The 27,007-nt window shown below is 35.9% G+C and overlaps 5 protein-coding genes, 1 long non-coding RNA gene, 1 other non-coding gene and 1 pseudogene across 7 annotated transcripts; 6 read left to right on the top strand and 2 right to left on the bottom strand.

The window, feature by feature from the left end:
* The first annotated feature begins 1,793 nt into the window (after positions 1-1,793).
* On the top strand, positions 1,794-2,673 carry LOC108221967 (ethylene-responsive transcription factor ERF003). The gene is made up of 2 exons (XM_017395839.2): positions 1,794-1,967; positions 2,079-2,673. The coding sequence occupies exons 1-2, from the start codon at positions 1,885-1,887 to the stop codon at positions 2,521-2,523; spliced, it is 528 nt and encodes a 175-aa protein (XP_017251328.1). The 5' UTR covers positions 1,794-1,884; the 3' UTR covers positions 2,524-2,673.
* A 2,355-nt stretch (positions 2,674-5,028) lies between these two features.
* TRNAA-CGC (transfer RNA alanine (anticodon CGC)) lies at positions 5,029-5,101 on the bottom strand. Its single transcript has one exon. It is a non-coding gene; the product is annotated as a tRNA-Ala (tRNA).
* Positions 5,102-6,097: 996 nt separating this feature from the next.
* LOC108221960 (probable receptor-like protein kinase At1g80640) lies at positions 6,098-10,104 on the bottom strand. Its single transcript, XM_017395831.2, has 10 exons — positions 9,800-10,104; positions 9,275-9,445; positions 8,904-9,154; positions 8,658-8,790; positions 8,467-8,530; positions 8,268-8,364; positions 8,062-8,164; positions 6,844-6,962; positions 6,645-6,734; positions 6,098-6,551 (listed from the first exon to the last, which is right to left on the bottom strand). Exons 1-10 carry the CDS (start codon positions 9,972-9,974, stop codon positions 6,408-6,410), a joined length of 1,347 nt encoding a protein of 448 aa, XP_017251320.1. The 5' UTR covers positions 9,975-10,104; the 3' UTR covers positions 6,098-6,407.
* Positions 10,105-15,015: 4,911 nt separating this feature from the next.
* Positions 15,016-15,945, top strand: LOC108221149 (vegetative cell wall protein gp1). Its single transcript, XM_017395047.1, has one exon. It carries the CDS (start codon positions 15,016-15,018, stop codon positions 15,943-15,945), a length of 930 nt encoding a protein of 309 aa, XP_017250536.1.
* Positions 15,946-16,561: 616 nt separating this feature from the next.
* LOC108221968 (uncharacterized) lies at positions 16,562-18,154 on the top strand (annotated as a pseudogene).
* Positions 18,155-18,841: 687 nt separating this feature from the next.
* On the top strand, positions 18,842-20,536 carry LOC108221956 (EIN3-binding F-box protein 1). The gene has a single exon (XM_017395827.2). It carries the CDS (start codon positions 18,842-18,844, stop codon positions 20,534-20,536), a length of 1,695 nt encoding a protein of 564 aa, XP_017251316.1.
* Positions 20,537-22,385: 1,849 nt separating this feature from the next.
* Positions 22,386-24,793, top strand: LOC108221957 (uncharacterized). Its single transcript, XM_017395828.2, has 2 exons — positions 22,386-22,557; positions 22,886-24,793. The coding sequence occupies exon 2, from the start codon at positions 22,898-22,900 to the stop codon at positions 24,584-24,586; it is 1,689 nt and encodes a 562-aa protein (XP_017251317.1). The 5' UTR covers positions 22,386-22,557; positions 22,886-22,897; the 3' UTR covers positions 24,587-24,793.
* Positions 24,794-25,370: 577 nt separating this feature from the next.
* On the top strand, positions 25,371-26,961 carry LOC135152682 (uncharacterized). The gene is made up of 2 exons (XR_010292062.1): positions 25,371-25,588; positions 26,120-26,961. It is a non-coding gene; the product is annotated as an uncharacterized LOC135152682 (long non-coding RNA).
* Positions 26,962-27,007: the final 46 nt, after the last annotated feature.

Genomic DNA, 27,007 nt, shown 5'->3' with positions numbered 1-27,007 from the left:
TTGGACTTGCTCTGTAAGTGTACAGAAGTGATTCTATATTGATTTCCGAGGACTAACGGACATGGTTCGGCCCGAAATGACCTACTATAGGCGCAGTGGCCGCTACAGATTCAAACAAAATGCTAAAAACAATGCATATGCATGCTTACTTGATTGGTCAGTCAAAGGTGAAAGAAGATAAGGATCCTGCAAGTAGTATCATATGATCAAAACTTTTGAGGCCTGGTCTGAGCCTCAGTTCAGAATCTTGAATTCATTCATCTTATTATATATACCCATGCCCATCTAAAACTAATTGTCTGACTGACTAAATGGTTCAGAACAATACACATCTAAAACTTGCACATTAAGTGATCAGAACTGACTATATTTAGACAAGCCATGTTGCTGGTTGTTACCTCAAATGTCTGTCTCTTTCTTACTGATCTTCTCAACATGCATTATAACTCTCACACACATGTGCAACTAACTTTCCTCCCTTTACTCCCCATGTTACTCTCCAAACTCAGATATTATCTGAATGTGTGTTCTAATTATAATTAATGGACGGACAGAAGAAGTTTCCAGGTTTATCGTATTTGATTGTCGGGAACAGAGTAACGTTGTTATGTAATACCCCGAGATCGCGTTATATAGTCTAGTGGATACCCCTCTATTCAGACAAACATAAAATCTTAAGTTAACTAGCAAAATAAAAATAAAATCTTAAGTTTCGGTCTCGGTGAGTATTTCTTAGTAACTGACAGGACAGAACCAGGAGGTCAGCCTAGACTAGTGTCCCGACTGATCTTTAACGAGAAGTTGTCTCAGTTTGTGAGTATTTCTTACTAACTGAAAGAGACGGAACCAGGGGTTAGCCTAGACTACAGTCCCGACTAATCTTCGAAAATTAATAAGATATATTAATATGAACCATGACTTTTAGTAAAAACAACTATAAATTTAATTTTGAGCCCGAATATCAAAGTTTAACGCTATTAAGCCCGTTTGTTTCGAAATTCTGATTCCGCTCGGGTAAATGATGTCAACGTCCTGAAATATCTGTCCTAGCTCCCATTTAGATTGCATAATCTAGCAGGAGATTGTATAATGGTCAAAAATAGTAGGCTACAGAAATACAGAATGGGCCTTGGTGATCTACACACATATACAATGTCCCTGTCTTGGCCTTAGAAAGCGGCATATGGGCAGGTTCACTATGTTTAGCAAGAGTGTGATGTGAGCCATGTACTCATGTTCACATACTTAGACTAATTACACACTGCAGAGCTAAGAAAATATTCTCTGTGGAAACTTTAAGCTTAAGCAAGGCACATTCCCACCTATACATTAACAAACAATATCATGAATGACTCTATACAATTATTACTTTTATAGTATATGATGGATCCATATTATTCAATATTTATAGGGATTGTATATACCCCAGTTGATCAAAAGGCCTTCTCATATGTTTCACCTTAATCTTTAGTTACCCAATCAAAGGTTAAGGTAATGATGTGCAGATCGACTATTATAAGTAAAAGAATAACGGTCCTGAGTACACCCTCGGGGTCGGCTCAACAGTAAAGCAAAATAAGCGGTCGTTTTAAGGACTATGCAGATTAATATAAGTGGTAATAGAAGACTATGAATATGTTTAATGTTAAGTGAAGATTAATATTAAAGGACCAACAGTTAACTTTAAGAACATTTTTAAGTGAAATTTGGAGTGGGACCGTGGGGCCGTGGGGGCCGTAGTGATGGCCAGCTGAAGGCCGAAAATATCGCTTACAAAAGGCCCTCAAGTAGAACATTGATCTCCCTCCATGTTAGAATCTCAGTGTCATAATACAGTCTCACAAAGTTTCATCAACAACTTATATTTGTGCTAGCTCCACCAGTATGACCAGGCCTCAGCAAAGATACAGGGGAGTTCGGCAGAGGCATTGGGGCTCTTGGGTCTCAGAAATTCGCCACCCTTTGCTGTAAATCCGCGATCACAAACTAAAAAAAAATATATTGATTTATTAGTAGTGTAGTACTAAATTACACTAGAGAAGTATGTAAATGACTAATGTTTGTGTTTATGTGGACAGGAAGACTAGAATTTGGCTGGGAACATTCGAGACAGCAGAGGATGCAGCACGAGCCTACGACGAAGCAGCTAGGCTTATGTGCGGGGCAAGAGCCAGAACCAATTTCGCGTACAATGCAAGTGAGTCTCAGTCATCAACAAGCAAGCTTTTGTCAGCAACTCTAAGAGCAAAACTGCAAAAATGTCACATGGCCTCTCTTCAAATGACCAGAAAGTCTGCAGGCCGAGACACGAACCAAGAAGCTCAGTCTCCTGTTTCTGATGCCGGAGGAGAAGGCATCATTGTCCCGAGGGACCGGGACAATACTGTTGGCTGCAGCAATGGTGATAAAGGGGAAAATGTACAGCAGTTCACTTCACTTGAAGATGATGATCACATAGAGCAAATGATCCAAGAGTTGCTTCATTATGGTTCTGTTGAACTTTGTTCTGTTATGGATTGCTAGCCCTTTTTATCAATGCCCTGGCCTTCTTTCTTATGATATATAACTTTGCAATTCGAGTAATCAGTAGCTCATGGACTCTTACTTAGTAGTGTAATGTTGAAGATTCATGAAGGCAAGTTAATTATAATTACTTAATCTTTAGTTTGTGAATCCATCAAACTTTATCTCTGTGGTTGAACTTTTAGCAAGATTAAGCCATTACACTTTTGAGACTTCATATCACAAATGTGCTTGTTTCTGTAGAAGTATACATACCAGAAATGAATGTAACATAAAATGTGGTAGCAAGTATAGGGGTTTTGCAACAAGCTAGGTAAAGTGGACTCCATATAGCCACAGCCATGTGAAATGGTCCCAGAAACAATCAGCTGAAAGCACAGACAGGGTGGAACCGGGAAGGTCGGTCTAGGCTAAAGTCATGACTGAACTTCGAAAATCAACAGATCATATATTTTATAAATTATGACATTTAGTTAAAAATTAGTACAAAATTTGATTTTGAGCGCCGAGTAATCTACAAAATTTTATATTGTATTGTTTTAGATCCGGTTGTTTCGAAATTCTGCTTCTGCCACCGCACATACATGATAACATGACTTATGAGACATAATATCAAGAAAATATTCCCTTGCTTTTACAGTGATATTTTTCACATTTTTATCAGCAACTACTGACACTAAACTGCTTCTGGAGCCATGTTCTTAATTTTGTGACTACTATTACTCTAATATCACTTCAGAGGTCGAATCAAGTATGATAGTAGGCATCGAATCACATCAAAATATTTCGGAATTAATTAGTAAACTTTTTACTCATGATAAAACACACACGTCTCTACTGAAACTTGAACTCTCGACCTCCCGCTGAATGATATGGTAGTATATGATATGTTAGAATAAAGGAATTTGTTGATAACAATGCTGACAAGTTGGTAGAGGCAGCTAGCGGTTTGTGAATATGAAGAAGGTTTGGAAAATGTTGAGCTAATGATTTGAATATACTACTGGCAAAAAACACGCTCATGGTTTTTTCAAAAGCTTTCCCTTTTGTGTGCATGCTAATAGACCACAGCTTTCCTTTAGGTCTTTTCATTCCTTCGGGATGGTTAACTTTTTGACCCACATACTCATTTCCCTTCCAATCCTTCTTGTCTTTTCTATATGGATTGGCATGCAATGTAAACTGCATGCATCTGAAGAAAAGTATTTGGTGACTCAGCGACATAGATATCACTCTTTTGTTCGTTGAAGAAGAATCTCTCTCCCATCTCTCCCTCTCTCTCCCTCTCCCATCTCTCTCCCTCTCCCATCTCTCTCTCTCTCCCTCTCTCTCTCACTCTGTCTCTCCCTCTCCTATCTCTCTTTCATTTAAAAATTCTTTTTTCTTGGCTGGACTCACTTTAATAGTTCGAATGGAAGACTACAAGTAAATCGAGCAGGAACCGGCAAATTGAGTTTGTCCCCCGCAACCATCTAAACTTGTACTAAAGCGAAAGGTCAAATCTGTGCTCTGTTTATGATAACAAGTTCTAAATGATTTTCTTCTCTTCTTTATTTTCAAAAGTAAAGCAAAAAATAATTGTGCTAGGTTAACCAGTGACTATATGATGAAAGTGTTGCACTGATACAACAGTGAAATAGATGAATAACATAATGCACTTGCATACTGACAAATATACGTTTATTTTATCGACTTCTGGCAGACAAGATTTTTCCTCATAATTCCACGATTCCCGATTAAGCGAGGTAAGAATGATATCGAATTACCGACTACTTACAAATAAGATTTTTTTTCTAAAATGTCATTATGAATGAATTAGAGATCAATAACTCAATTTCAGATATAAACTACTCGTTGACCGACTACTTACAAACAAGATCTTTTTCTAAAATGTCACTATGAATGAATTAGAGATCCGTAACCCAATTTCAGATATAAACTACTCGTTGGCAAGAATAAACGAACTAAGGATGACACCAATTATTTACGAACAAGATATTTTTCTAAAATTAATAAATGAATTAAAACTCCGTAACCCAATCTCAGATATAAACGAATTAGGGACCCGTAATCCATTTTCAATCAAAGTCTCCATCACATTTCCCATTCCTCACATGTGCAACCATGTTCATGAATATCATTCCAAATGTAATTTGCATAGCACATGGGTCATGGGCAGGGGGATTTTATTTTGTACTAATTACCATACTATTTTGCACAAATTGTGAACCTACTTAATGAGAGTATTATCCTACTCGTGTATGTGTTTGTTATCATATACTGATTCATTTGATTGTCAGTGGGTCTCGGACTCTATGTAGAAGAAGATCTCGCGAGCCCTACTCCAAGACAATGATTAAAATAAAATTTATTTGTTCTTCTCTTTTGAATTAGATTATTAATATGGTAGAGAAAAATATCAAATTTTTGATGAGGTTGATGCTGATAATAAACAGAGACACTGGAAGTCTGGAACAGGGAGCTAACCTAAAAGGCTAAAAAAGTTGGAGGTGCGGGGAATCGAACCCCGTGCCTCTCGCATGCGAAGCGAGCGCTCTACCATATGAGCTACACCCCCTTGATGTTTGTTTCCTAGAATTTATCATCTTATTAATGCTGTTATCCAAATAGAGTACTCCATCCATTTTATATTTTAACGCGTTTGGCCTATACAGTCTTTACATAATATAATCTGGACCGGGCTAAAAAAGTTACTCCCTCCGTTTCAATTTATATGTTCATTTTCAAAAAAATAATTTGTTTCAAATTAGTTGTCCACTTTAACTTTCAATGCAAATTCATATTTCTAAAGTCAATTCTACTCCATATATCTCTTACTCCTTCCGTCCCACCCATTTCTTTACACTTTCCTTTTTGGGGTGTCCCATCCAGGCATCCAATTCTTTACATTTCAAAACTTACCAAAAATAGTCAGTGGGTCCCACCACTTCTCCACTTTTCTTTCCTTTTCACACTACTTTTACTCCACTATCTTCTTTTTATACATTAAAAATCAGTGGGTCCCACCACTTTACCCACTTTTCTTCCTCTTTTCCACTACTTTATACATATTCCTTAACCTCCGTGCCCAACCCATTTGATAAGAAATGGGTGGGACGGAGGGAGTATTTCTTAAATTGTGTGATTTTTTGAAAATGGACATCAAATTTGAAACGGAGAGAGTATCTTTTTCTGATTAGTACACAATGTTGCTTTGCTAATTTCGTTAATTAATGTTGTTGATTCGAAATTTGGTAAAAACATACGTATCGCATCTTTTTCTAATTAGTACACAATGTTGCTTTGCCAATCTCGTTAATTAATGTTGTTGATTCGAAATTTGGTAAAAACATACGTAGAGAAGGTGACTTTGACAATTTTAGACATATCTCACCATCTCGCTATCAAAAAATTATTCTTCACTTCTGGACTCCCACATTTAATTTTATTTTACAATTTTTTCCGTTAGACTGATTTTCCGGCCAAGTGCTTCACCTTTAATTTTGTTTACAATTTTTTCCGTTTAAACTAATTTTGACAAACAATTTGAATCATCTTACTTGAAAGAAAAAGCTCAAGCTAAAGAATCATAACTTTAATACATTAAACCTTCCATAAACTGGGAACCTGAAATCCTCAGCATATGAACAATTTTATAACAAAATTTTATAGCAATCCTTTGTGCGACTAGTTGCAGCTTCCATCATCAGTTCGATGCAGCAGAAGTTTTGAACAGAACTACCTGAGACTTTGTAAAGCGCGGAAAAACATAGGAAAACACTTCTCTTTTAATTTACAGCTGTATGATTGGAACCAAAATTTCTTCCCAGTAAAAGTTACCACGATGGATGATAGATGCTTGAGAAGGCATATAACCTTTTGAGCTAAATGGACTGCGCAGGATCTGCAAGCCTTAGTGATCCTCCAAGCTCAACAGGAACTAATGGGATGAATGAATGTAGGACATCAGTTATCAGTGGTCTGTAACTTGGTTCGGGTTGTACACACAAAGCAGCTACAGCAGCAACCTATACAGAATTGGTGCATATGGAATCAATTAAGAACTCGGAAGAAAAAAAACATTGGAACATTGATACCGATAGTATATATATTTAACGAACTTGGTATAGATGCTTTAAATCCATTGTATTTCTGATTACTGGATCCACAATGCTTGGAAGTTTCGACCTGTTAGCAAGTTGAGGCATAGCCTGATTGTCACAAAAGGAGGTTGAATGTCAGGGATCAGCAGCATTACAACAAATGAAAGGCCATACACACTTTATGGTTGAGGGTAAGAGAGATGATAAAAAAACTGACCCATGAGACTATAGATTGGCATTGAGATGGTGCCACATTCTCCACAGCCTTTTTCCCCGTCAGAAGTTCAAGAAGAACAACGCCAAATGCATAGACATCACTTTTGTCGGTAAGTTTACCTAAAAAGTTATCATGAATAATTATTGTACTTTCCAGATATACAGGTTCATTTTGCTGAAGGTAAGCATAGTCAAGACTTGCTATATAACAGGTGTGCTGATAAAGAAAACGGAGGAAACTTGTAGAGAAATTTAAATTAACTTAAGAGAATGCTTCCTGGTTTCCTAGCTGATTCAATATATGTTTAGGAGGAACATACAAGGAATAAGATCCTAAATATCTGATATTTCATTCAGACAAGTTCTTCCTGTAGAGTAAAGGACAGCCAATCTGGCTATCCATAATACACAAATAGATATGTTCTATTAGAAAGGGGTCATGGTGAGGGACTTGAATTAAATATCATCCTAGAGCAATAACATTACTCCAGGGGCCAGGGCCTGTTTTCCTGCTACTTTGATTTGAGCGGAAGGGTCTCTTTGAAATCATAGCTAAGAATCCTTGTGATGTGAACAGTTAATGTTCCATATGACGACAAGGTTAGAAAAATTACAAAATAATTGTTTCAGAATAGACTAATTTATATTTAATATCACCCGGACTCGGGTACGGGTGTGCAACATGAGTGCAGAGTGTCAGGTTCTTAGTTGAAATAAAATAGGATTTTTGCTTATGGATCCGAAATTGGACCGAGGTGCGGGGACTCGCATATATGTTAAGTGAAAATTTATCATCTTAATTTTTTTCACATTTTTCAAAAGAGTGTCTCCCGCCATTAAAGCTCGTACACCCAATCACATATGTCAAATGAATAAGATAATGTCAGAAAGAGAAAGATAACACTGTAAAAGTCAACCATGGACAGTGGACCTCACTCTCTATGACATATCAATTTGAACTTAGATTTCTGTAAAATGAAATGTCTGATTTGGATATGAAAGATCCATCTCAGATCCCATACACACTCATATCATGTCAGGTCGACACATGTACGACGACAAAATTGCAGAGTCCGGATACCCGAGATTTATCTTAACATAGACTAAATGCTGACTAATAATAGAGCACCAGTAATTTTGTTCATTTAAAGATAATGTCATTAAATGATTCAGAAACATAACACACTTCACAATAAATGATAGTCAGAGATTGACATACCGTCCACAAGATATTCTGGGGCTACGTAACCTAATGTTCCTGAAAGCTTTATGCTTTTGTTGTTTTGAATTCCATTGGCCACCGCAAGTCCAAAATCAGAAAGCTGAATTAACAAAAATTTGAACATGTAAATGAGAAATTTAACAAACTTATTTCAGGGCAACACTTGCAGAACTCCATGACTTTCACTTGACGTTGAACTTTACCTTAGCATTGAAGTTAGAGTCAAGAAGAATATTAGATGATTTGATATCTCTGTGAATCACAGGAGGATTGCAGCGTTCATGGAGATATTCTAGCCCTCTGATCAGATGAAACAAAGAACAAAGGTGATGTCAACATATTAATCTGCCCCCATATATATTATCCGAAAACAAGAAATACATAAGCAACATATAATTCTACCTTGCAACATCCAGAGCAACTCTCATTCGAAGAGGCCAAGTCAAAGCTGATCCTCGGGATGGTCCTATATTATTTTTAATTTTTTTATATAGTTATAACAAATTAGTGAAGTTCTACTTGGCAAAAAAGATATAGTGAATTTTATCATTCTTGTTCTTAGTCCATATGAGGATTATAAGGGATACCCTTACCATGCAGCTGGGATTCCAAAGATCCATTGTGCATCATCTCATAGACCAGCAACCTCGTATCCCCATGAATACAGTAACCCAAAAGAGCAATCACATTCTGATGATTAATTTTGCTTAAACATGCCAACTCATTCTGCATATTCAGTCAATAACAATTAAGCAAAACTACGAGTAAAAGAAGCATATTCTACCATATTTATAAACAGCAACAATCTTAATTTTCCTTCTACACCTAATAATTAATACCTCAAATTCTCTTGCAGCTTCTGGGCCACCACCCTGAAGTTTCTTCACAGCAGCAAGATGCTGATCACCTAAGCGAGCTTTGTACACTCGTCCACCTCCACCTCCACCCAAAACATTGTCTTCCTCAAAATTATTTGTTGCAGCAACCAACAACTTATACTCAATCACGGTGTTAGAACCCTTTTTACCACCAATTCTCAAAGAACCAACTTTACCCAAAATTGGACCTAAAGAAATACCCTTTGCAGCTTCTTTAATTTAAAAGAAAAGGGAGCCAAAGTATAACACAAAAGAAGAAAGTCACACAAAGAGAAACAGATAGTGTCACAAAATTTCTGTTGCATTGCCATTTATAATAATCAAGAACATACCCAAGTTTTCTTGATCATCTGTGTTTGACTTGTCGAAGTTTTTCCGCCTATAGAACCAGAAACAAGATAGAAACAACACAATTGCCGCAAGCAAAGTGGAAGTAACAATCAGAGCTACAAGTATTTTATTGCTAATGTCCTCGCTGTGTTTCCCGCTTGCATTTGCAGCCCCTAATTTCCACAAAACTCAATCAGCTTTTTGTAGCATAACTTTTCAAACATGACAAGAATCAGCACATAACCAAACTAAAGATACCCCCTTTCCAGCTCAAAATTCATTTTTCCAAAAAGGGGCAACTCACAAACAATGCAAAAGCTTAATTAATAATATTACACAAAAAGAACAAAAGTAGTATACCATACCACATCATTATCACTATAACTGAAGATTAAAGAACTAAACTAAGAATATAGAAAAACCCATCAAAATAAACAAAAAATAGCAAAACCCCATCAAAGCAGGCTAAAGCACACACATAAATCAGTGAACAAGGCAAGAAACGAGTGGCATTTGAGTAATTATACCTGAAGACTGAGGCTTAGCCTGAGAAGAAAAGGGCTGGGTCTGAGTAGGAAGCACCGGGTCAGTAGTGAGTGGCCAAGGTGGAGATAAACGAGTTGGGTCAATGGGAGCTGCAGAAGCAGACCAACCCATGAAGCTAAGTAAACAAATGAGCTTAAACTGAGTTGAAAGATTCATCTTGGTAGTTCTCACAGCTGTGTTTCAAACATAACACTAGAAAACAGACAGGGAGAGTGAGATACTGTAATAGACTGAACTAGTGGCAAGTTGCATTGGGATTTTGAAATATAAATTTTATTTTTAAATCTTTGTCTTTGGGCTTTTTTTGAATTTTGTAGATTTAAATCTTTGTTGCTCAGTGCTCCATTACTTTCTTGTTGTTTTTTGAGATGATTTAGTGTAAAGAATTAATCAATTGCATTAGTTAACTAAAATATTAGATATCAAAAATTATTTAAGTTTTTTTCACAAACCCTAATGATCATATGTTTGGTTTCAATCGGAAGATAATGATTTGAAACAAAATTAAGACAAGATTTAAGATATGTATCATTAATCAAATATTATACACGTTGCATATTTTTAAATATTTGTGCGACTAAGATTCCCTGGTTTTAGATATATAGTTATAGAATATCCATAATATGGAAAAAAATACAATATTGGAAACAAAATGCAACTAACCCCTAATTTTCAATATTTATACCATTTTTTTATGAACAAACGGCAGATGATAGGCGAATCTTACGATTTTGCATATTTCGATAGTGTTGTAGAACAGATTCGTTATCTCCACTTGTATAAATAACTTTCTCAATACATATCATCAAACTATCATTCAACCAGACATCTCCCCTTCTGTTATGTTGGTAAGATAAAATTGTCAAATTGCCAGTGACATGTATTTGTTATCCGACATTTCAAATTTAAATTGATGCACAAAAATGCAGGAGCATCTCTTAAGATTATACAAGTTGCTAGAAGAGGATACATGCACATTTTAATATATCCGAAAGGTAATGTAATTATGTGTAAAGTTTTTGAAAACAAGTGAGTGACGATCACAATTCACAAAAACAAATGTAAAATATTAAAGAGCAATACATCATTCGTTTTTTTTTAAAATGATGAATCAACGTGCTGCACTTAACCATCACAAATCCTAACATCAAATTATATTCATCAAACAGCGGAATCCCCAAATTATGTTCATCAAACAACGGTTCATCAAATTATGTACCACTCAATTGTTCAAAATTCAAACTCTAATTTTTGAGAAATCTGGAACCCTCAATTAACAATCTCTTTATTCAAAATCACAACAAATATAAAACAATTAAAGAATAACAATTTATCTAAGAATTAATCAAAATATCATATCTTGACATTTGAAAAGCAAGTCTCTCTCTATGACACTTATAATTCAGTAGGCCTAAAAAAAGTTATATTGACATCAATAATTCAACGAAGCTAAAAAAAAATATACACTAATTTTTCGAGTTCATGGACGGCTCTAACATCTCTTAACCCCCTCTGGTGTAAGATATTATCAATACATTCTCATTCTTTTCGAAAGCAATAAGCAATTATGAAATTTTAAACATAAATGTTAATAACACAAAAGGAAATTTAAATCGATTTTAGAAAAAAATATCTAAAATCGGATTATCCGAAAATTTGAAAACATTTTCATAATAATAGAATATATTCTCATGCATTTACAAAATAACTATAACTATAATTTATGTTAAATTATATCGGTGATTTTTTGCCATCAAATTCTCAACAAAACTAAAACTCGTTTGTTAAAAATCCAAAATCTTCGATGTGGGATCAAATCACGAGTAGTCTAGTGATGGAATATAAGTACAAGCAGTGGTGAGTACAGAAAAGACAGTAAAACAAAGCACAATAATCATGCGGCACTAATTTACTCAGCTCACATGTTTCGTGGCTCGACCATACGAACTAAAGCGAAAATGGTGGTTGATAAATGTGTGAATCTCCTGCAAAATAATTATATAACAAAGCTGCAAATTTACGCAAGATAATTTCCATATTTAGGAGATGAGAAAACTGTAATCAGGGTTTGGGTTTTGTGCAAGTAACGTTCAATTATATACATGCTTTATCGTCACCGATTCCCTACCACTTGTCCTACGCGGGACAAAAACTGGAAAAATTTGTAACGGAAAGAATAAAACAAGAACTGCCTACCTAAAATTTTGACCATTCGATCTTATAATAATACAAGAAGTTAGCTCTTGTCGTTTCAGATCTCCGGTTAATTATCACACGTTCTGAAATTTATTAATTTCAAAAATTATCAATTTGATAAGGTGTCAATCAAATTATGATGATATTTGGCCGGGTTTAAAAGGCTAGTATATGGATTTATAAGTCAAAATCATTTCATACTTTATGTAAAAAACTAGGAAATATTTAAAAGAAAAATTGTGAATGTTAATTTTTGTTTCATGACTTCTAACTCTTTCTCAAATAATTTAGGCTCTTACATCCAATACAATGTTAAAGAAAAGATTTGCACATAAATATTTAGTAGAGCTGATCGTTGAATTGTTCGATATAGTGTAATTTAAACGAAATGACCGGTTTTGTTTTGATCCGAGAAAATTCTAAAAATTTAAGAGACGATCTAAAAACAAACAAAAGGGTACATAATCGAAAATTATCTAAATTTAGAGTAATTTAGCATATATAAAATGTCATAAATATATTTTTAGTTGCGAGTGATAATATTAATTAACAAATAATTTGGAACAATGCAAGATACTCCTCGAAGAATCTAACAGATACTTGCGTTCACTTTGTATCAAGCTAACAGGATAGCACATGCGTTCACTTTGTATCAAGCTAACAGGATAGCACATGAGATGAGATTGCGAGATTATCCTGTCTAATTAAGTGTCATAATAATTTTACGTTTCCTCCTATCTGTTTGATGGAAATCATTTTGTTGGATGCTTTGTTTAATGAAATTTACTTTTATTTCAAAAAAAAAATAATTTGGAGTGATACATAATCAAAACTACCTAAATTTAGAGGAATTTAACATATTATATAATGTTATGAATGTATTTTTACATGCGAGTGATAATATTCACTAAAAGTTTTTGAAGGATGTAATACCAAAACTTTATATTAGTATATCTCAAAATCACGTATTCTATTTATATTTTGATATTTCAATGGTACGAAAAAATTTCTGTAATGTATTTTAGATAATCTTTCTTTTAATTTTAACAAAATTAATTAAAAAAAAATCAAAAACAAAATTAATAATTTCATTTAAGTGAATCAAATTATAGATGCCCACACTAAAATAAAAAAATAGCATGACAAGCAAACAAAAATATAGCTATGTGAAAGTCCAAAATTAAGAGGAAATCAGCGTAATACCTGGACGGTGTTTACTCCCTCTATCTCATTTTAACTGCTTTTTTAGATAGATGCACACAAATCAATTTTTACATTTATTGTGGTGTTTATTTGAATACTTTTACCTAGCTACCCCTAATAAAAGTCAAACTAAAATACCATTTGTATTGCATTGAAAATATAAGCTGCATTTAATGAGGGGCAAAATTGAAATTCACCTACCAAATAGTGTATGAAAACAAGAGAAAGTCACATATTTTGGGACAACAATCAAATTCTAAAAAAGCAGTTAAAATGGGACGGATGGAGTACTGTTTAGGGATAAGTGTTTTCTCAAAACAAGTGCTCAATTGACATGGGTGCTCTTCTTCAGGAAAACCTTTAACGGGCGGGCTGAACGCAAAAAGACCATTGGGCTTTAACCAATCAGCCTATTAGTATTTGCATGTGTGGAGAACGTTGGAGGTTGGACTAACTGAAGTACTGAACCAAATGATATTTCTGAAAAGTGTTTCTTTATTGTTCTTTCTGCATTTAGGACTTTCGATTAACTTCGCAAAAACGGAGCGTGATAAATCTAAAATTGGAACTAATTAACTAATCTATCGATAAAATATATATCACAAATTTCAAATCAATGATTTAGAATATAATTACCCCAATAACTGGCCTAAACTAATTCCCAATTTGATGGTTTTTCTAAACAGTAATTAGGAATTCATAGAAATTTTCTAGTAAAATAGGAATTAAATTCTAATTTGACTAAAAATAAATCAAAAAATTATCTGATAAATTTCCGAAAACGTAAATCGGTACGTTAACCAATTAGTTCATATTCTCAATTTTTACCAACATATTTCTACCCAAGTACTGTATAGGATATCTAACCTAAATATGTTAAAAATTGATGACGGAAATGAGTCATGTGTAATGAGATGTCGAAGAAATGATTTACTCGCCAAAACATTTCATACTAATTTGAATGCCAAAGACCAAAACCGTGTTTGATTAAGAATGAAATCTCATTATTTTATAACACAATTCCTTCTTGATATTCACATAGTAACAAATGAATTTGAGATTTAATTCATTTGAATTTTAGAGTACATCAATCACGAAACAAATCCTCCATTATTCTCCTACTCACAGGCAAAATCCTCTCAAGTTGGTAGTAGTACTCCCTCCATCCCAAATTAGATGGCCCCGTTGACTTTGGGCACACAATTTAAGGTTCATTGACCGCATAGATACGTGGCTTATTTTTAAAATTTTATTTTTGCAAATAAAAATTAAAATATGAAATTTTCATTTATAAAAGAAAAAATAAAAAAATAAATTTCGGAAGTAGAAGGTCAATACACCTAAAGTTACGTGCTCAAAGTCAACGGGGACATCTAATTTGGGATGGATGTAGTAGTATTTTTGTACGCACATCCCGGCAGCATCACAAAAGAGAGTAACTAAGTTGACTAGTATGGTATGAAAATAAAAATACTCCATCAAAGAAAGAGTTAGTATGGTTTATAGATTAAAAAACAGCATCCAGACCCAAAATTCAAACCGAAATAAATCATTGCAGCAGCATGGTGCTTGTTCTGGACCTGGCAAAGCACCACTACAAGGTTCTCTCATCGATCAACATGCTTCATGTTGGAACCATAAGAATTAAGCAGGACTAATAAAACCCTGGCACACAAACCAAGAAATAGTTACTGCATGTTCATTTAATTTACACTGCATGTCAACTCTGTCAATGAATTCCCCTACGACTTTCTTGATCAAGTCCTCCCACTAGTATAGAGATGAACAAAACGCGGCGATGGCATTTAATAATACTCCTAAACATGCACCGTTTTTCAGTACTTATCACTCAGTACTCTGTCTCTGTCTCTCATTCTATAAATACCTGAGTGAAGGCTCTTGTATACTTGGATTAAGAGTGCTTAAGCAAAGCATTAGTCAAGTTTTAAAGATGAAAAGAAGGGTATTATTAAGCTCTGTTATTGCTGTTTTAGCAACATGGCTGCTGATTTGTAGTCCTGTATCAGATGCCAAAGCTAGCCATCACAAGAGAGTAGTGCAGGTTCCAAGTTTATCATCAGCACAATCGTGGTCACCCTTGGTTCCGTCTCCACCACCACCCGGACCGAGGCCTAGGCCTAGGCCGACACCATGGTCACCTTTGGTTCCATCTCCACCACCACCTAAACCAAGACCATGGTCGCCCTTGGTTCCATCTCCACCACCACCACATAAGCCTAGGCCTAGGCCGGGACCATGGTCACCTTTGGTCCCATCTCCACCTCCTCCACATAAGCCTAAGCCTAGGCCCGGACCATGGTCACCCTTGGTTCCTTCTCCGCCTCCTCCACATAAGCCCAAACCTAGACCATGGTCACCCTTGGTTCCGTCTCCACCACCACCTAGACCTCGCCCAAGGCCTAGGCCCAGACCTACGCCATATCCATTCCCATGGTCACCACTGGTCCCGTCTCCGCCTATGCCTAGACCATTGCCATGGTTCTCTCCACTCTTCCCGTCTCCACCTCCGCCGACTCATAACTTCGATGATGCCTCTCCATTCGTATTTCCACCTCCGCCACTAGCGTTTCCGTGGTCATCCCCACCATATGACCATGATGATAACTTCCCCGCGTTCTCTACCCCGCCGGATGTTCCAGACTTCTCCGCTCCCGCGCCGCCTCTGGTTCCGATGCGGAATCTGATCACTAATGCACCACCAACTTAACTACAGATTGCTGCATGCATCTGATCGAGACTCGAGAGTGGGTCGATGAATATGCTTGTACTCTTAATTACATTTGAACTATCGATATCAATGTTTTGGGCTTAATTAGTAATCAGTTACACTTTTATTGTACTTAACCATCGGTCTTGAACTTTTTCTCTCCTTTTTTATTTTTTCTATTCTCTGATTCTGCACTTTACTTTGTTGAGTTCTTATTCTTTTCCTCTGAGTTATTGATCTCAGCTATTTTATATTTGTTTTTGTATTAATTGGCGCACTGTAAGGGACTAAGGGTGCACCATGTTGAAGTTGGTTGTGCTCTGCATTTTTTGCCGGGGATTTGGCCTGCAGGTGTGGATTAAGTTCATCAGTGTGCTAGTTTATAAATAACATACCATTTTGATTTTGTACAAAAATGAATAGTTCTTCTAATAATTTAAAGTTGCACTCATTAACACTAATTAATTTAAGTGGTAGCCTTGAATTAGAAGTGATGAACACCAGATTTAATTATCTTAAGGTGCTAGATTTGAATGGTGTATATCAGAAGATATACCAGATGAAATATGGAATTTGGTCTTACTGATCAGCTCTTAGGATTAACTCTTGCTAAAAGTGGTCAGAGAATCTCTTTGTTTTGTAAAAACAATGGCATGTTTAAAGTACCTCCTTTACCTTAAAATATCAGTGTTACTTCTAAGATTGTGATAATCTTTTGTAACTTACCTGTGTTTGCTAGGTACAAGTTTTAACAATCAGATGTTCATTTGTTTTCTTTGGAGAATAAAAAGCTAGCAATACAGTTCTGGACTTGTAGCAGTAAGATCAAGATCAGATCTGTACTCCTCTCTTCAAACTCAACGGTCTCTATCTCTTTCTCCCTCTCCCCCTCCCTCCCTCCCTCCCTCTCTCTCTCTCTCCCTCCCTCCCTCCCTCCCTCTCTCCCTCTCCCAACCCCTACATCAGTTAATGGCAACGAAATGCGAAGACCTACCAGAAGAGTGCTGGGGTATAACCCTCAAAAAACTCGACCATCACTCGCAATTTCAATCTCTCTCACTAGTATCAAAATCATTTCTCGCCCTCACCAATCGCTTCCGTCTCAATTTCACTCTCACTAATCAAACTATTCTCCTCCACCGAACAATCTCCAAGTTTCTTAACAGATTTAACCACCTCAAAGCCCTAGATTTTAGCAAATTCAAAGGAAATGTCGATGAAATTCTCAATAGTGTGTTTAGTTGTGGACTGCGTATCGAGTCTCTAGATGTTTCGAATCAGCACAGACTTCCGGTTTTAACAGAGAATATGAGCAATTTGAAGGTTTTCAAGTGCGCGAAATTATGTTGGTTGTGTGATGCTGATTTAGTATCCGTATCTGTTATGTTACCGTCTTTGGAAGAGCTGGATATTAGTTATCCGACTTATAGGAGATCTGATTCGTATCCGAAGTTGAATAAGGTTGAAACAAAAGAATCAAGTCTCTCGACTTGTCAAGGAACTTAGGTTTAAGTGATAAACTACTTATATATATAGCTCTAACTTGCCCTAACATGGAGACGCTCAACATTTCCTCCACTCATCTCACCACAGAGACAGGAATTGCTGATGTACTAAATATCTGTCGCGGACTTAGGAGTTTGCAAATCGCTGGTTGTTCTGCAATTAGTAGTCTGGGAACAGGCCCGAAGCTTCCTGAATTGGAGGTTCTAAGCGTTGCTGGTTCAGGCTTCAGTGGTAAAGGGCTGAAAACAATTTCACAGAGATGTTCAGGGATATTAAGGTTGGACCTGGAGGGTTGTGTTGCAGCAACAACACAGCAGGTAGAGGAACTTGTTACAATGTGTGGCAGATTGAGGGAGATAAATTTAAGGGGGTGTCATTCTGTAGAAGTTTTCACCGTTGCCAACCGGATAGTATCTTTAAGGAGATCGTATCTGAAAGTGATTCCTCCATCTACGTTGCCTTTCAGTGACTGTCGCAAACATTTATGCAGTCATGGCTGTCTGCTTGAATAGCTTCTGATAAGGATTGTAGTTCTGCACCTCCACTTGTAAACAGAGATAGCATTTATTGGATACAAAATGTATATTTAAGACAATGATGTTATGTAGGATCTGATGTTGATCTTGACAGTGTCATACCTGTTCTAATGATTTTCCTTTTCTTTCTTTTTTGTAAATCTGATGATTTTGCTTCTTTTTTAGTATGATGATTTTACTTCGAATGTGAGTTATATAGATAAAGTTCTTAAGATCAGTGAGTTAAACATTGGATATGATGATTGATTCGAAGAATCAATTTTTGGATTAAAAAGGTTATGAAATTCTCAGCAGCAGTTTGTACTGTCATGATTAGTGTTAAGTATCTCAAATCATATCTTAAATTATTTTTTTTCCCAAAACGACATGATAGACAAATGATAATATTAATTTGATTATTTATTATTATGTTCTGAATTCTAATTAAAGTTTAATTTTTTTATCAGCACGTTATTTAATCAAATTTAAAATTCCCTTTTTACGATTTTTTTATGTGATACTCAGATACTGTACTGTGAAAGAATTTGTCACGGACACTATCTGTTGAAGACTTGAAGACTTGTGTCTGAAGCGGTGAGCTGAGATCACGACCCGATCTGCTTCTCTCTTCATCCGATCTCTCTCCTATAATTCTCTCTTCAAACTCAGCGGTATTATCCTCTCCCTCTCCCTCTCCCTCTCCCTCAGCGGTATTATCCTCTCCCTCTCTCTCTCTCTCTCTCTCTCTCTCTCCTCCTTTGTTCACAACTTCAATTATAAAGACACACTCACAGATATCTATAAATCCAATTGTACACACGCATATCTCTGTACTCTTCCTGACTTGTATATCCATATAGTAGCTATATCAATTAATGGCAAACAAATGCGAAGACTTACCAGAAGAATGCTGGGGAATAATACTCCAAAAACTCGATCATCACTCGCACTTTCAATCTCTCTCGTTAGTATCGAAATCATTTCTCGCCCTCACTAATCGCTTCCGGCTCAATTTCACACTCACTAACCAAACTATTGCCCTCCACGGAACTATCTCCAAGTTTCTTAACCGATTCAGCCACCTCAAAACCCTAGATTTTAGCCAATTCACAGGAAATCTTGATACGATTCTCGATACTGTGTTTAGTTGTGGTCTGAAAATCGAATATCTAGATGTTTCGAATCAGGAGAAACTTCCGGTTTTGACAAAGAATATGAGGACTTTGAAGGTTTTCAAGTGCTCGTATTTATGTTGGTTGTGTGATGCTGATTTAGTGGCGATATCTGTTATGTTACCCTTTTTGGAAGAGCTGGATATTAGTTATCCGACAGATAATGAATTTGATTCGGATTTGAAATTGAATGAGGTTGCGGTCACGGATGCTGGAATTGAAGCGTTGTGGTCTAGCATAAGGAAATTGCGGAAAGTTAATATTTCGGGGAATGATCATATCACGGATTGTTCTGTGGTTGGTTTGTCGATGAATTGTTTGCTGTTGAGTGAGATTGTCATGCTTGATTGTTCCTTAATATCACACAAAGGCTTTTATTCTATTTTGTGCAATTGTCATCACTTGAATGTTATTTCGGCAAACAGGATGCAGGTTTCTCCACGTATTTCATCAACAACTTTGTGTTCACTTGATTTATCTGACACTGGTAGTATTTCTGATGAGTTTCTCGTATCAATAGCAAAAGCTCGTTGGCCTTTAAAAAGTCTATCTCTTTGTCATTGTATGGGTTTCACATTCTTTGGTATTTCACAGCTTTTGTGTGCTTACCGATCTCTCAAGAACTTGGCTCTTGTAGACGTATTTTTCCTTACTGATCAATTTGTTAGCAAATTAGCTCAGTATCTTGTAAATATAGTTTCTATAAACCTTAGTGACTCTGCACGTTTGACCACCGCAACATTTGTCACACTTGTCACCAAGTGCCCTTTACTGGAACACATTAAGATGAGGAAAACCTCTGTTGGGGAAGTAGGCAACTTCTTGAGAGACCAAGGGATAGTGAGAAACAAAAGAATCAAGTCTCTTGACTTGTCAAAGAACTTTGGTTTAGGTGATAAACTACTTTTATATATAGCTTTAGCTTGCCCTAACATGGAGCTGCTCAACATTTCCTCTACATATCGCACCACAGAGGTAGGAATCGCTGATGTACTGAATATCTGTCGTGGACTTGAGAGTTTGCAAATTACTCACTGCAGAGCAATTAGTAGTCTGGGAAGAGGCTTGAAGCTTCCCAAATTGGAGGTTTTAGACGTTGCTACTTCAGGGTTTGGTGATGAAGGGTTGAAAACAATTTCGCAGAGATGTCCGGGGCTTCTAAGGTTGGACATGCAGGGTTGTGTTGCAGCAACAACACTGCAGGTAGAGGAACTTATTAAAATGTGTGAAAGATTGAGGGAGATAAATTTAAAAGGGTGTCATTCGGTAGAAATTTTGTCCGTTGCCACCTGGATCGTATCTTTAAGGAGATCGTATCTGAAAGTGATTCCCCCATCTAAGTCGTCTTTCAGTAACTGTCGCAAACATCTATGGAGTCATGGCTGTCTGCTTGAATAGCTTGTGATGAAGATGTACTCCTGCACCTCCACTTGTAATAGAGATAGTATTTACTGGATATAGAACATATGATTAATATGATGATATTTATATATAATATTTTGATGTGAAGATTTTCCTTTCAATGTCAGCTATAGATTAAAAGTTTGTACGATCAGTGATGTCAAATTACAAACTAGCTATTCTTCTTTAAATCAATATTTGGATTAAAAAGGTGAACGAACTTCTCTGCAGCAGTTTCTTGTGATGCTCGAATACGATGTCATTGTATGTTTGGCTGAAGAATCTGCTAGATTTTGAGATTCTGCTAAACTTTCCTAGATCATATGGGAGTAATGAGAGTTTTGCCAATGAGTAGCATGAATAGCAGAGGGTAAAAAGGTAACCCGCTTTTCTTCAGCACTTAAACTTGACATCCAAATCTTCTTCTGGTTCCATAGGCAATTGGGCAACCCTGAACAGCAGTCTAAAAATGCAGAGATTATTCATCTGCAAATATCGAGCATTTGAACGCAACTGGATAGCCCGGATTTGTTCTCTATTGTCAGGAGGATCTTGATTCGGCTATCGCATATTCGATACTAAAGAAATACTCCCTCTTTCCCTCTCATCTATTTACCGTTACTTTTTGCGATGTCCCTCTCATTTCTTTACGTTGCTATAAATAGTAAGTTTTTCCCATCATTACACCCACTATCTTCCCCTACTATCTCATATTTAACAATAAAAACTACTATTACACCCACTACTTTCCTCCACTATCTCAAATCTATTATTAAATATTGATAGGTCCCACCACTTTACCCACTTTTCATCTAACTTTACTCATTTTTTATACATTGTCTTGGTATTCGTGTCCCCCTCCAACATAAAGTGTAAACAATTGAGAGGAACGGAGGGAGTATCTAACTTGTCAAAAAAAATTATTTAGCAGGTAGATTATTCATTAAACAGTTGCTTTCATTATTTATTAAAATATTAATATGAAATAAATTTTGAATAAAAAGATTTTAGTATTTTTTAGATTGATAAGAATCATACAACTGTAATACAATCAATCATCAATATATTTATATACGGAGAATCAAGGGGTGTTGATGTGGCACCTGAAAATATTAGATATTTTATTTTAAATTGCAGATGTAGAATATAGGGTACGAATTTAGTTTATTCAAATTTAATTTTGTTTTCAAATTTCGTATATATCACACAATGCTACAATTATCAACTAAAAATATATGAATACATTAAATTATGTGATTTATTCATGTGATGATCAAAATTTGTAATATTTCATTTTGAATAATATACTATATATAATATAATTAGATTTTCTTTATTTATTTACGGATTTATTTAGAAAAATATCACGATATCGCTGCAAAACATGATTTATAAACTAGTTAATTAACAAAAAAAAAGATATATTAATGTTGTTTTATGTTAGCATATTATTTTTATGGAGATTAAAATCCCATTGATAAAGGCGGTAATTTTTAAACGTTATACAATCATTGTTGTGTCAATATTGTAAAATAAAATTCGTAATCTTGTAATGTGAGTCGTGACTATTGACTAATATTCACATTTTATCATTTTAAATTAGAATTATGTAGCGTGACTAATATTCACATTTAAGGTATACTAACAACCATTTTTGAGTAGGTGATAGATCTAGATTGCCTATGATTTCATTGATAATAATGATCCTATGTATATTAAAAAAATTAAAAATAATTCTTAGTATATATTTATAATTAGAAACACCCATAAAATTAAGTTAAATTATTTAAATTGGATAACTTTACCAATTTTAAATTTAAAATTATCAAGGGCCTGCATTAAATGACTTTTTAAAAAGTGTCATACGCTCCGATGACTCTTATCGCCCACTAGATCATCTCATCTCATCATGGAAGCTTAACAGAAATTTTGAAATCAAACTGCCATTTGAAGCTGCAGTGAGATCAAAATCCGATCTGATTCAACTGAACTTCTCTTTTCAAACCCCTGCCTCAGAGGTATCATCTCTCTCCCTCCCTCCCTCTCTCTCTCTCTCTCTCTCTTGCTCTCTCTCTCTCTCTCTCTCTCTCCCTCCCTCCCTCTCTCCCTCTCTCCCTCTCTCTCTCTCTCACACACACAATTCTCTGTTAACATTGTACACAACTTCGTACACACACACACACACACACACATCTCTCTCTCTCTCTCTCTCTCTCTCTCTCTCTCTCACTCTCAATTCTCTGTTAACATTGTACACAACTTCGTATATAATATATCTGTACTTCAATTATACACACACATATATCTGTACTCTTCCTGACTTGCACCTATACATATATGCTGTAGGCACTTACACTAATGGCGAGATTATGCGAAGACTTACCAGAAGAATGCTGGGAAATAATCCTAAAAAAACTTGATCATCACTCACATTTTCAATCTCTATCTCTAGTATCGAAATCATTTCTCGGCCTCACTAATCGCTTCCGTCTCAATTTCACTCTAACTAATCAAACTATTTTCCTCCACGGAACCATGTCGAAGTTTCTCAACAGATTTAACCACCTCAAAGCCCTAGATTTTAGCAAATTTAAAGGAAATGTTGATGAAATTCTCGATAGTGTGTTTAGTTGTGGACTGAGTATCGAGTTTCTAGATGTTTCGAATCAGGAGAGACTTCCGGTTTTGACAGGGAATATAAGGAGTTTGAAGGTTTTTAAGTGCACGAATTTAGGTTGTTTGAGTGATGCTGATATATTGTCGATATCTGTTGTGTTGCCGTTTCTGGAAGAGCTAGATATTAGTTATCCGAATAATAGTAAATTTGATTCAAATCTAAACTTGAATAAGTTTATTGTTACGGATGCTGGAATCGAGACGTTGTGGTCTAGTTTAAGGAAATTGCAGCGAGTCAATATTTCTGGTAATCATTTCATTACCGATCGTTCTGTGGTCGGCTTGTCTATGAATTGTTTGCAGTTGAGTGAGATTGTGATGTTTGATTGTTCCTTTATTACACACAATAGCTTTCATTTTATTTTATGCAATTGTCATCACTTGAGTGTTATTTCGGCGAATAGGATTCAGATTCCTCCACGTGTTTCATCCACATATGTTAGAGGTTTGTGTTCAGTTGATTTGTCTGATTGTGATACTATTTCTGATGAGTTTCTTCTATCGATTGCAAAAGCATGCTGGCCATTAGAAAGTCTATCTCTTCGTCGTTGCAGGGGTTTTACATTGTTTGGAATCTCACAGCTTTTAAGTGCTTACCCGTCTCTCAAGCACTTGGCTCTTGTAAAAGCACATTTTCTCACTGATCAATGTGTGAGTAAATTAGCTCGGTATCTTGTAAATCTAGTTTCTATAAACCTCAATTCATGTTTCCCTTTGACCACCATAACATTTGTTATGCTTGTTGCTGAGTGCCCTTTACTGGAACACATCGAAATGGGTAGAACCTCTGTTGGGCAAGTAGACCATTTTCTAGTCGTGAAAAACAAAAGGATTAAGTATCTCAATTTGTCAGGGAGCTTACATGTAAGTGATAAACTACTCAAATATATAGCTTCAACTTGCCCCAACATGGAGCTGCTCAACATTTCCTCTACACATTACACCACAGAGATGGGAATTGCCGATATACTGAAGATCTGTCATGGAATGAGGAATTTTCAAATCGCTGATTGTGCTGGTATTAGTAGTCTAGGAGCAGGCTCCAAGCTTCCCACATTGGAGGTTTTAAATGTTGCTAGGTCAGGGTTCGGTGATGAAGGGTTGGAAACAATTTCAAAGAGATGCCCGGGACTTTTAAAGTTGGACATGGAGGGTTGTGTTGCAGCAACAACAGAACAGGTAGAGGAACTTCTTAGAAGGTGTGAAAAATTGAGAGAGATAAATTTGAAGGAGTGTTCTGTGAAAGTTTTGTCTATTGCCGCGCGAATAGTATCTTTAAGGAGATCATATCTGAAAGTGACTCCTCCATCTACTTTGTCTTTCAGTAACTACCACAAACATTTATGGAGTCACGGCTGTCTGCTCGAATAGCTTCTGAATAGGGACAGTACTTCTGCACTTCCACTTGTAAAAAAAATTTGCATTTGTTTTTTGAAGATATACTCTGTGTGTAGAATGCAAAGTCAGATAAGCAAATAAAGTTTTGTGTTTGTGAACTTAGTATTGTTTGCATCAGCTCAAATACCAAATGTTGAGGGTACTTGTGTGTGTAATATATATGAATTTGACTTTGTTTTACTAGTGCATATACAATTTGATTTCCTATTGATTTTCCAATAAGCACGTCATCTATTATATATATAATGCTGCAACAATAGTTTCTGATGAGCCATTTTATTCCATGTCATCTGCCAGGTCAGATCCACCTGAACATATCATTAATTTATTATTAATACAACTCTTCTGTTCTTTAAACTGTTCGCTTTGCTCTAATAATGATAACATGTATCAAAAATCAATTCATGTAAAAAGGATGAAGGGGGTGCCAACAGAAGAATGCAAATTGTGTGTTTTGAGATGTCACTGTGTTATGACTGTATAATTGCTGCATCCCTTCCTTGCCAGTAAACCTACATCTCGACTCACCTCTGAATGATTGATCGCCATGTCCCAGCCAGTGCTTCAGATGCTCTACGCAGATAAGGTGCCTTTTTTAAAACTCTCAATTCCCGCGATTATTATGGGCTTTGTTGTTTGGGACCTTTTCTGTCAATATCTGCAGGTGCATAGGTACATTAGCGTACATATAGGAGAGAAAACGAGTTAACTTACGTGAATAAAATTTTCAGGGACCATAGATTTTTAGGTGCTGTAATATTTTGAATTTTGTTCTGTATATGTTTGTATTAGTGGTGATACTTTAAATTATGCACTAATTTGCAGTTGATTGTATCCATTTCAGAAGAGAGTATATCGGAGACTTGGAGTGACATCACGTGCTTGATAATATGCTTCAATCAGTCTCTTATCAAGACATTTGTGTGGTCCTCAAAGAAAAAATCGGCAGAAATGGAATAGATGGATCACTTTGAGGTACTGTGAGCCATTTTAATCCTGCTAGACTGTCACGTCGGATCTGTTAAAATTAGAATTCTCTCTTATTTGGAACTCTAAGTATTTTAGTATATTATTCATTGCTACAACATTGTAGGCATTGTGTTCCTTCTTTTTTGCTTTAGTGAAACTACACTTATTTTATTTCTTCAAAACTTCCTGCTATGTTTATCATGCTTTTTTTAAAACAAACCATATGGATGTAGAAACAAAGATGCTCCTGTACATGATGCACCTGACTTTGGGAATGCCATAATGAGACTATTGTGTCTCCTTTGTCGATTGTCCAGTAAGTGTATTGAACCAAATTGCTTAACTCTCCTACATTAAGGTTTTGGAAGAGTAGGTTGTTTAACATGGTACTCTTTGGGGAGGGACTCGGAGATCTATGTAATCGCAATATTAGAACCAAATTAAGGCTTATTCAGAGATTTGGTTATCGAACAGTTTTGAATATTATTTAAAGGCATAATAGTATCTTCTTGACAAATTTATCTAATGTGTGTTCAGTGGATAAGTGGGTGAAATGAGGAATAGAAACCCGCAGGCCTGCATCCCCTTCAATGGTATTAGTGAAAATACATGGGAGCGGCTGCGAGGATCACTTGATGTTCCTCAATTCAGGTGGTGGCGCTGCAAAAATTGTATTCATGAAGTTGTCCCTTATACCAGTACTGCTGCTGAGAAAATATTGACTGCAGAACAGGCGACTTCTTTGCATTTATGTATTCCTGGGATGGAATAAGAGTCTTCACTTGAGGTCAGAGCTGCTGGAGGTAGATGAAATCAGTTGTATCCTGTCTTATAATTTCGATATCCATATTCAGTTAATTTCCTCCTGATATTACTTGCATCTAACAACTCTACCGCAGTGTCTTATCTTAATTGTTATTTATCTGAAACGCAAGGTAATTTCGGACATAATCTCTTAGGGGAGATGCTATTAAATCTCTTTTCAAATCCATAAACATGGTTGATAATGATGGCAAAATGGTTGATAATGATGGCAAAAGAGAAATCCCTTACATTTGTGACCTAGAAATATTGGCAACGATACTAGCAGAAATGGATTATGATCTTCCTCCGCTACATTCTGATCTTCCTCCGCTACAGGAAACCTGTCCGAGATCAAATGTGGAAGTGGATTTTTAGTTGAGTGAAGTTATGTGACTTAAAATGTGTGCCAAACAATGAAGGAAAACTCTAAAGAAATGAGTGAGACAGAGAGAATAGGATAATTAAAATTTAAAAAGTTAGTTTCACTTCACTTTTTTTGTTGAACTTCATTTGTCTATTATTGACATTTTCATATGCTTATGTATAGATTGACAAGGTCAGTTTATTTGTGGAAATTATTTGACAAGTAAACAACTAAATGTTTCTACCGCTCAAACCAAC

Source organism: Daucus carota, chromosome 5, assembly GCF_001625215.2.
Source record: "Daucus carota subsp. sativus chromosome 5, DH1 v3.0, whole genome shotgun sequence".
NCBI lineage: Eukaryota > Viridiplantae > Streptophyta > Magnoliopsida > Apiales > Apiaceae > Daucus > Daucus carota.
This window is presented reverse-complemented; position numbering and strand designations above follow the sequence as displayed.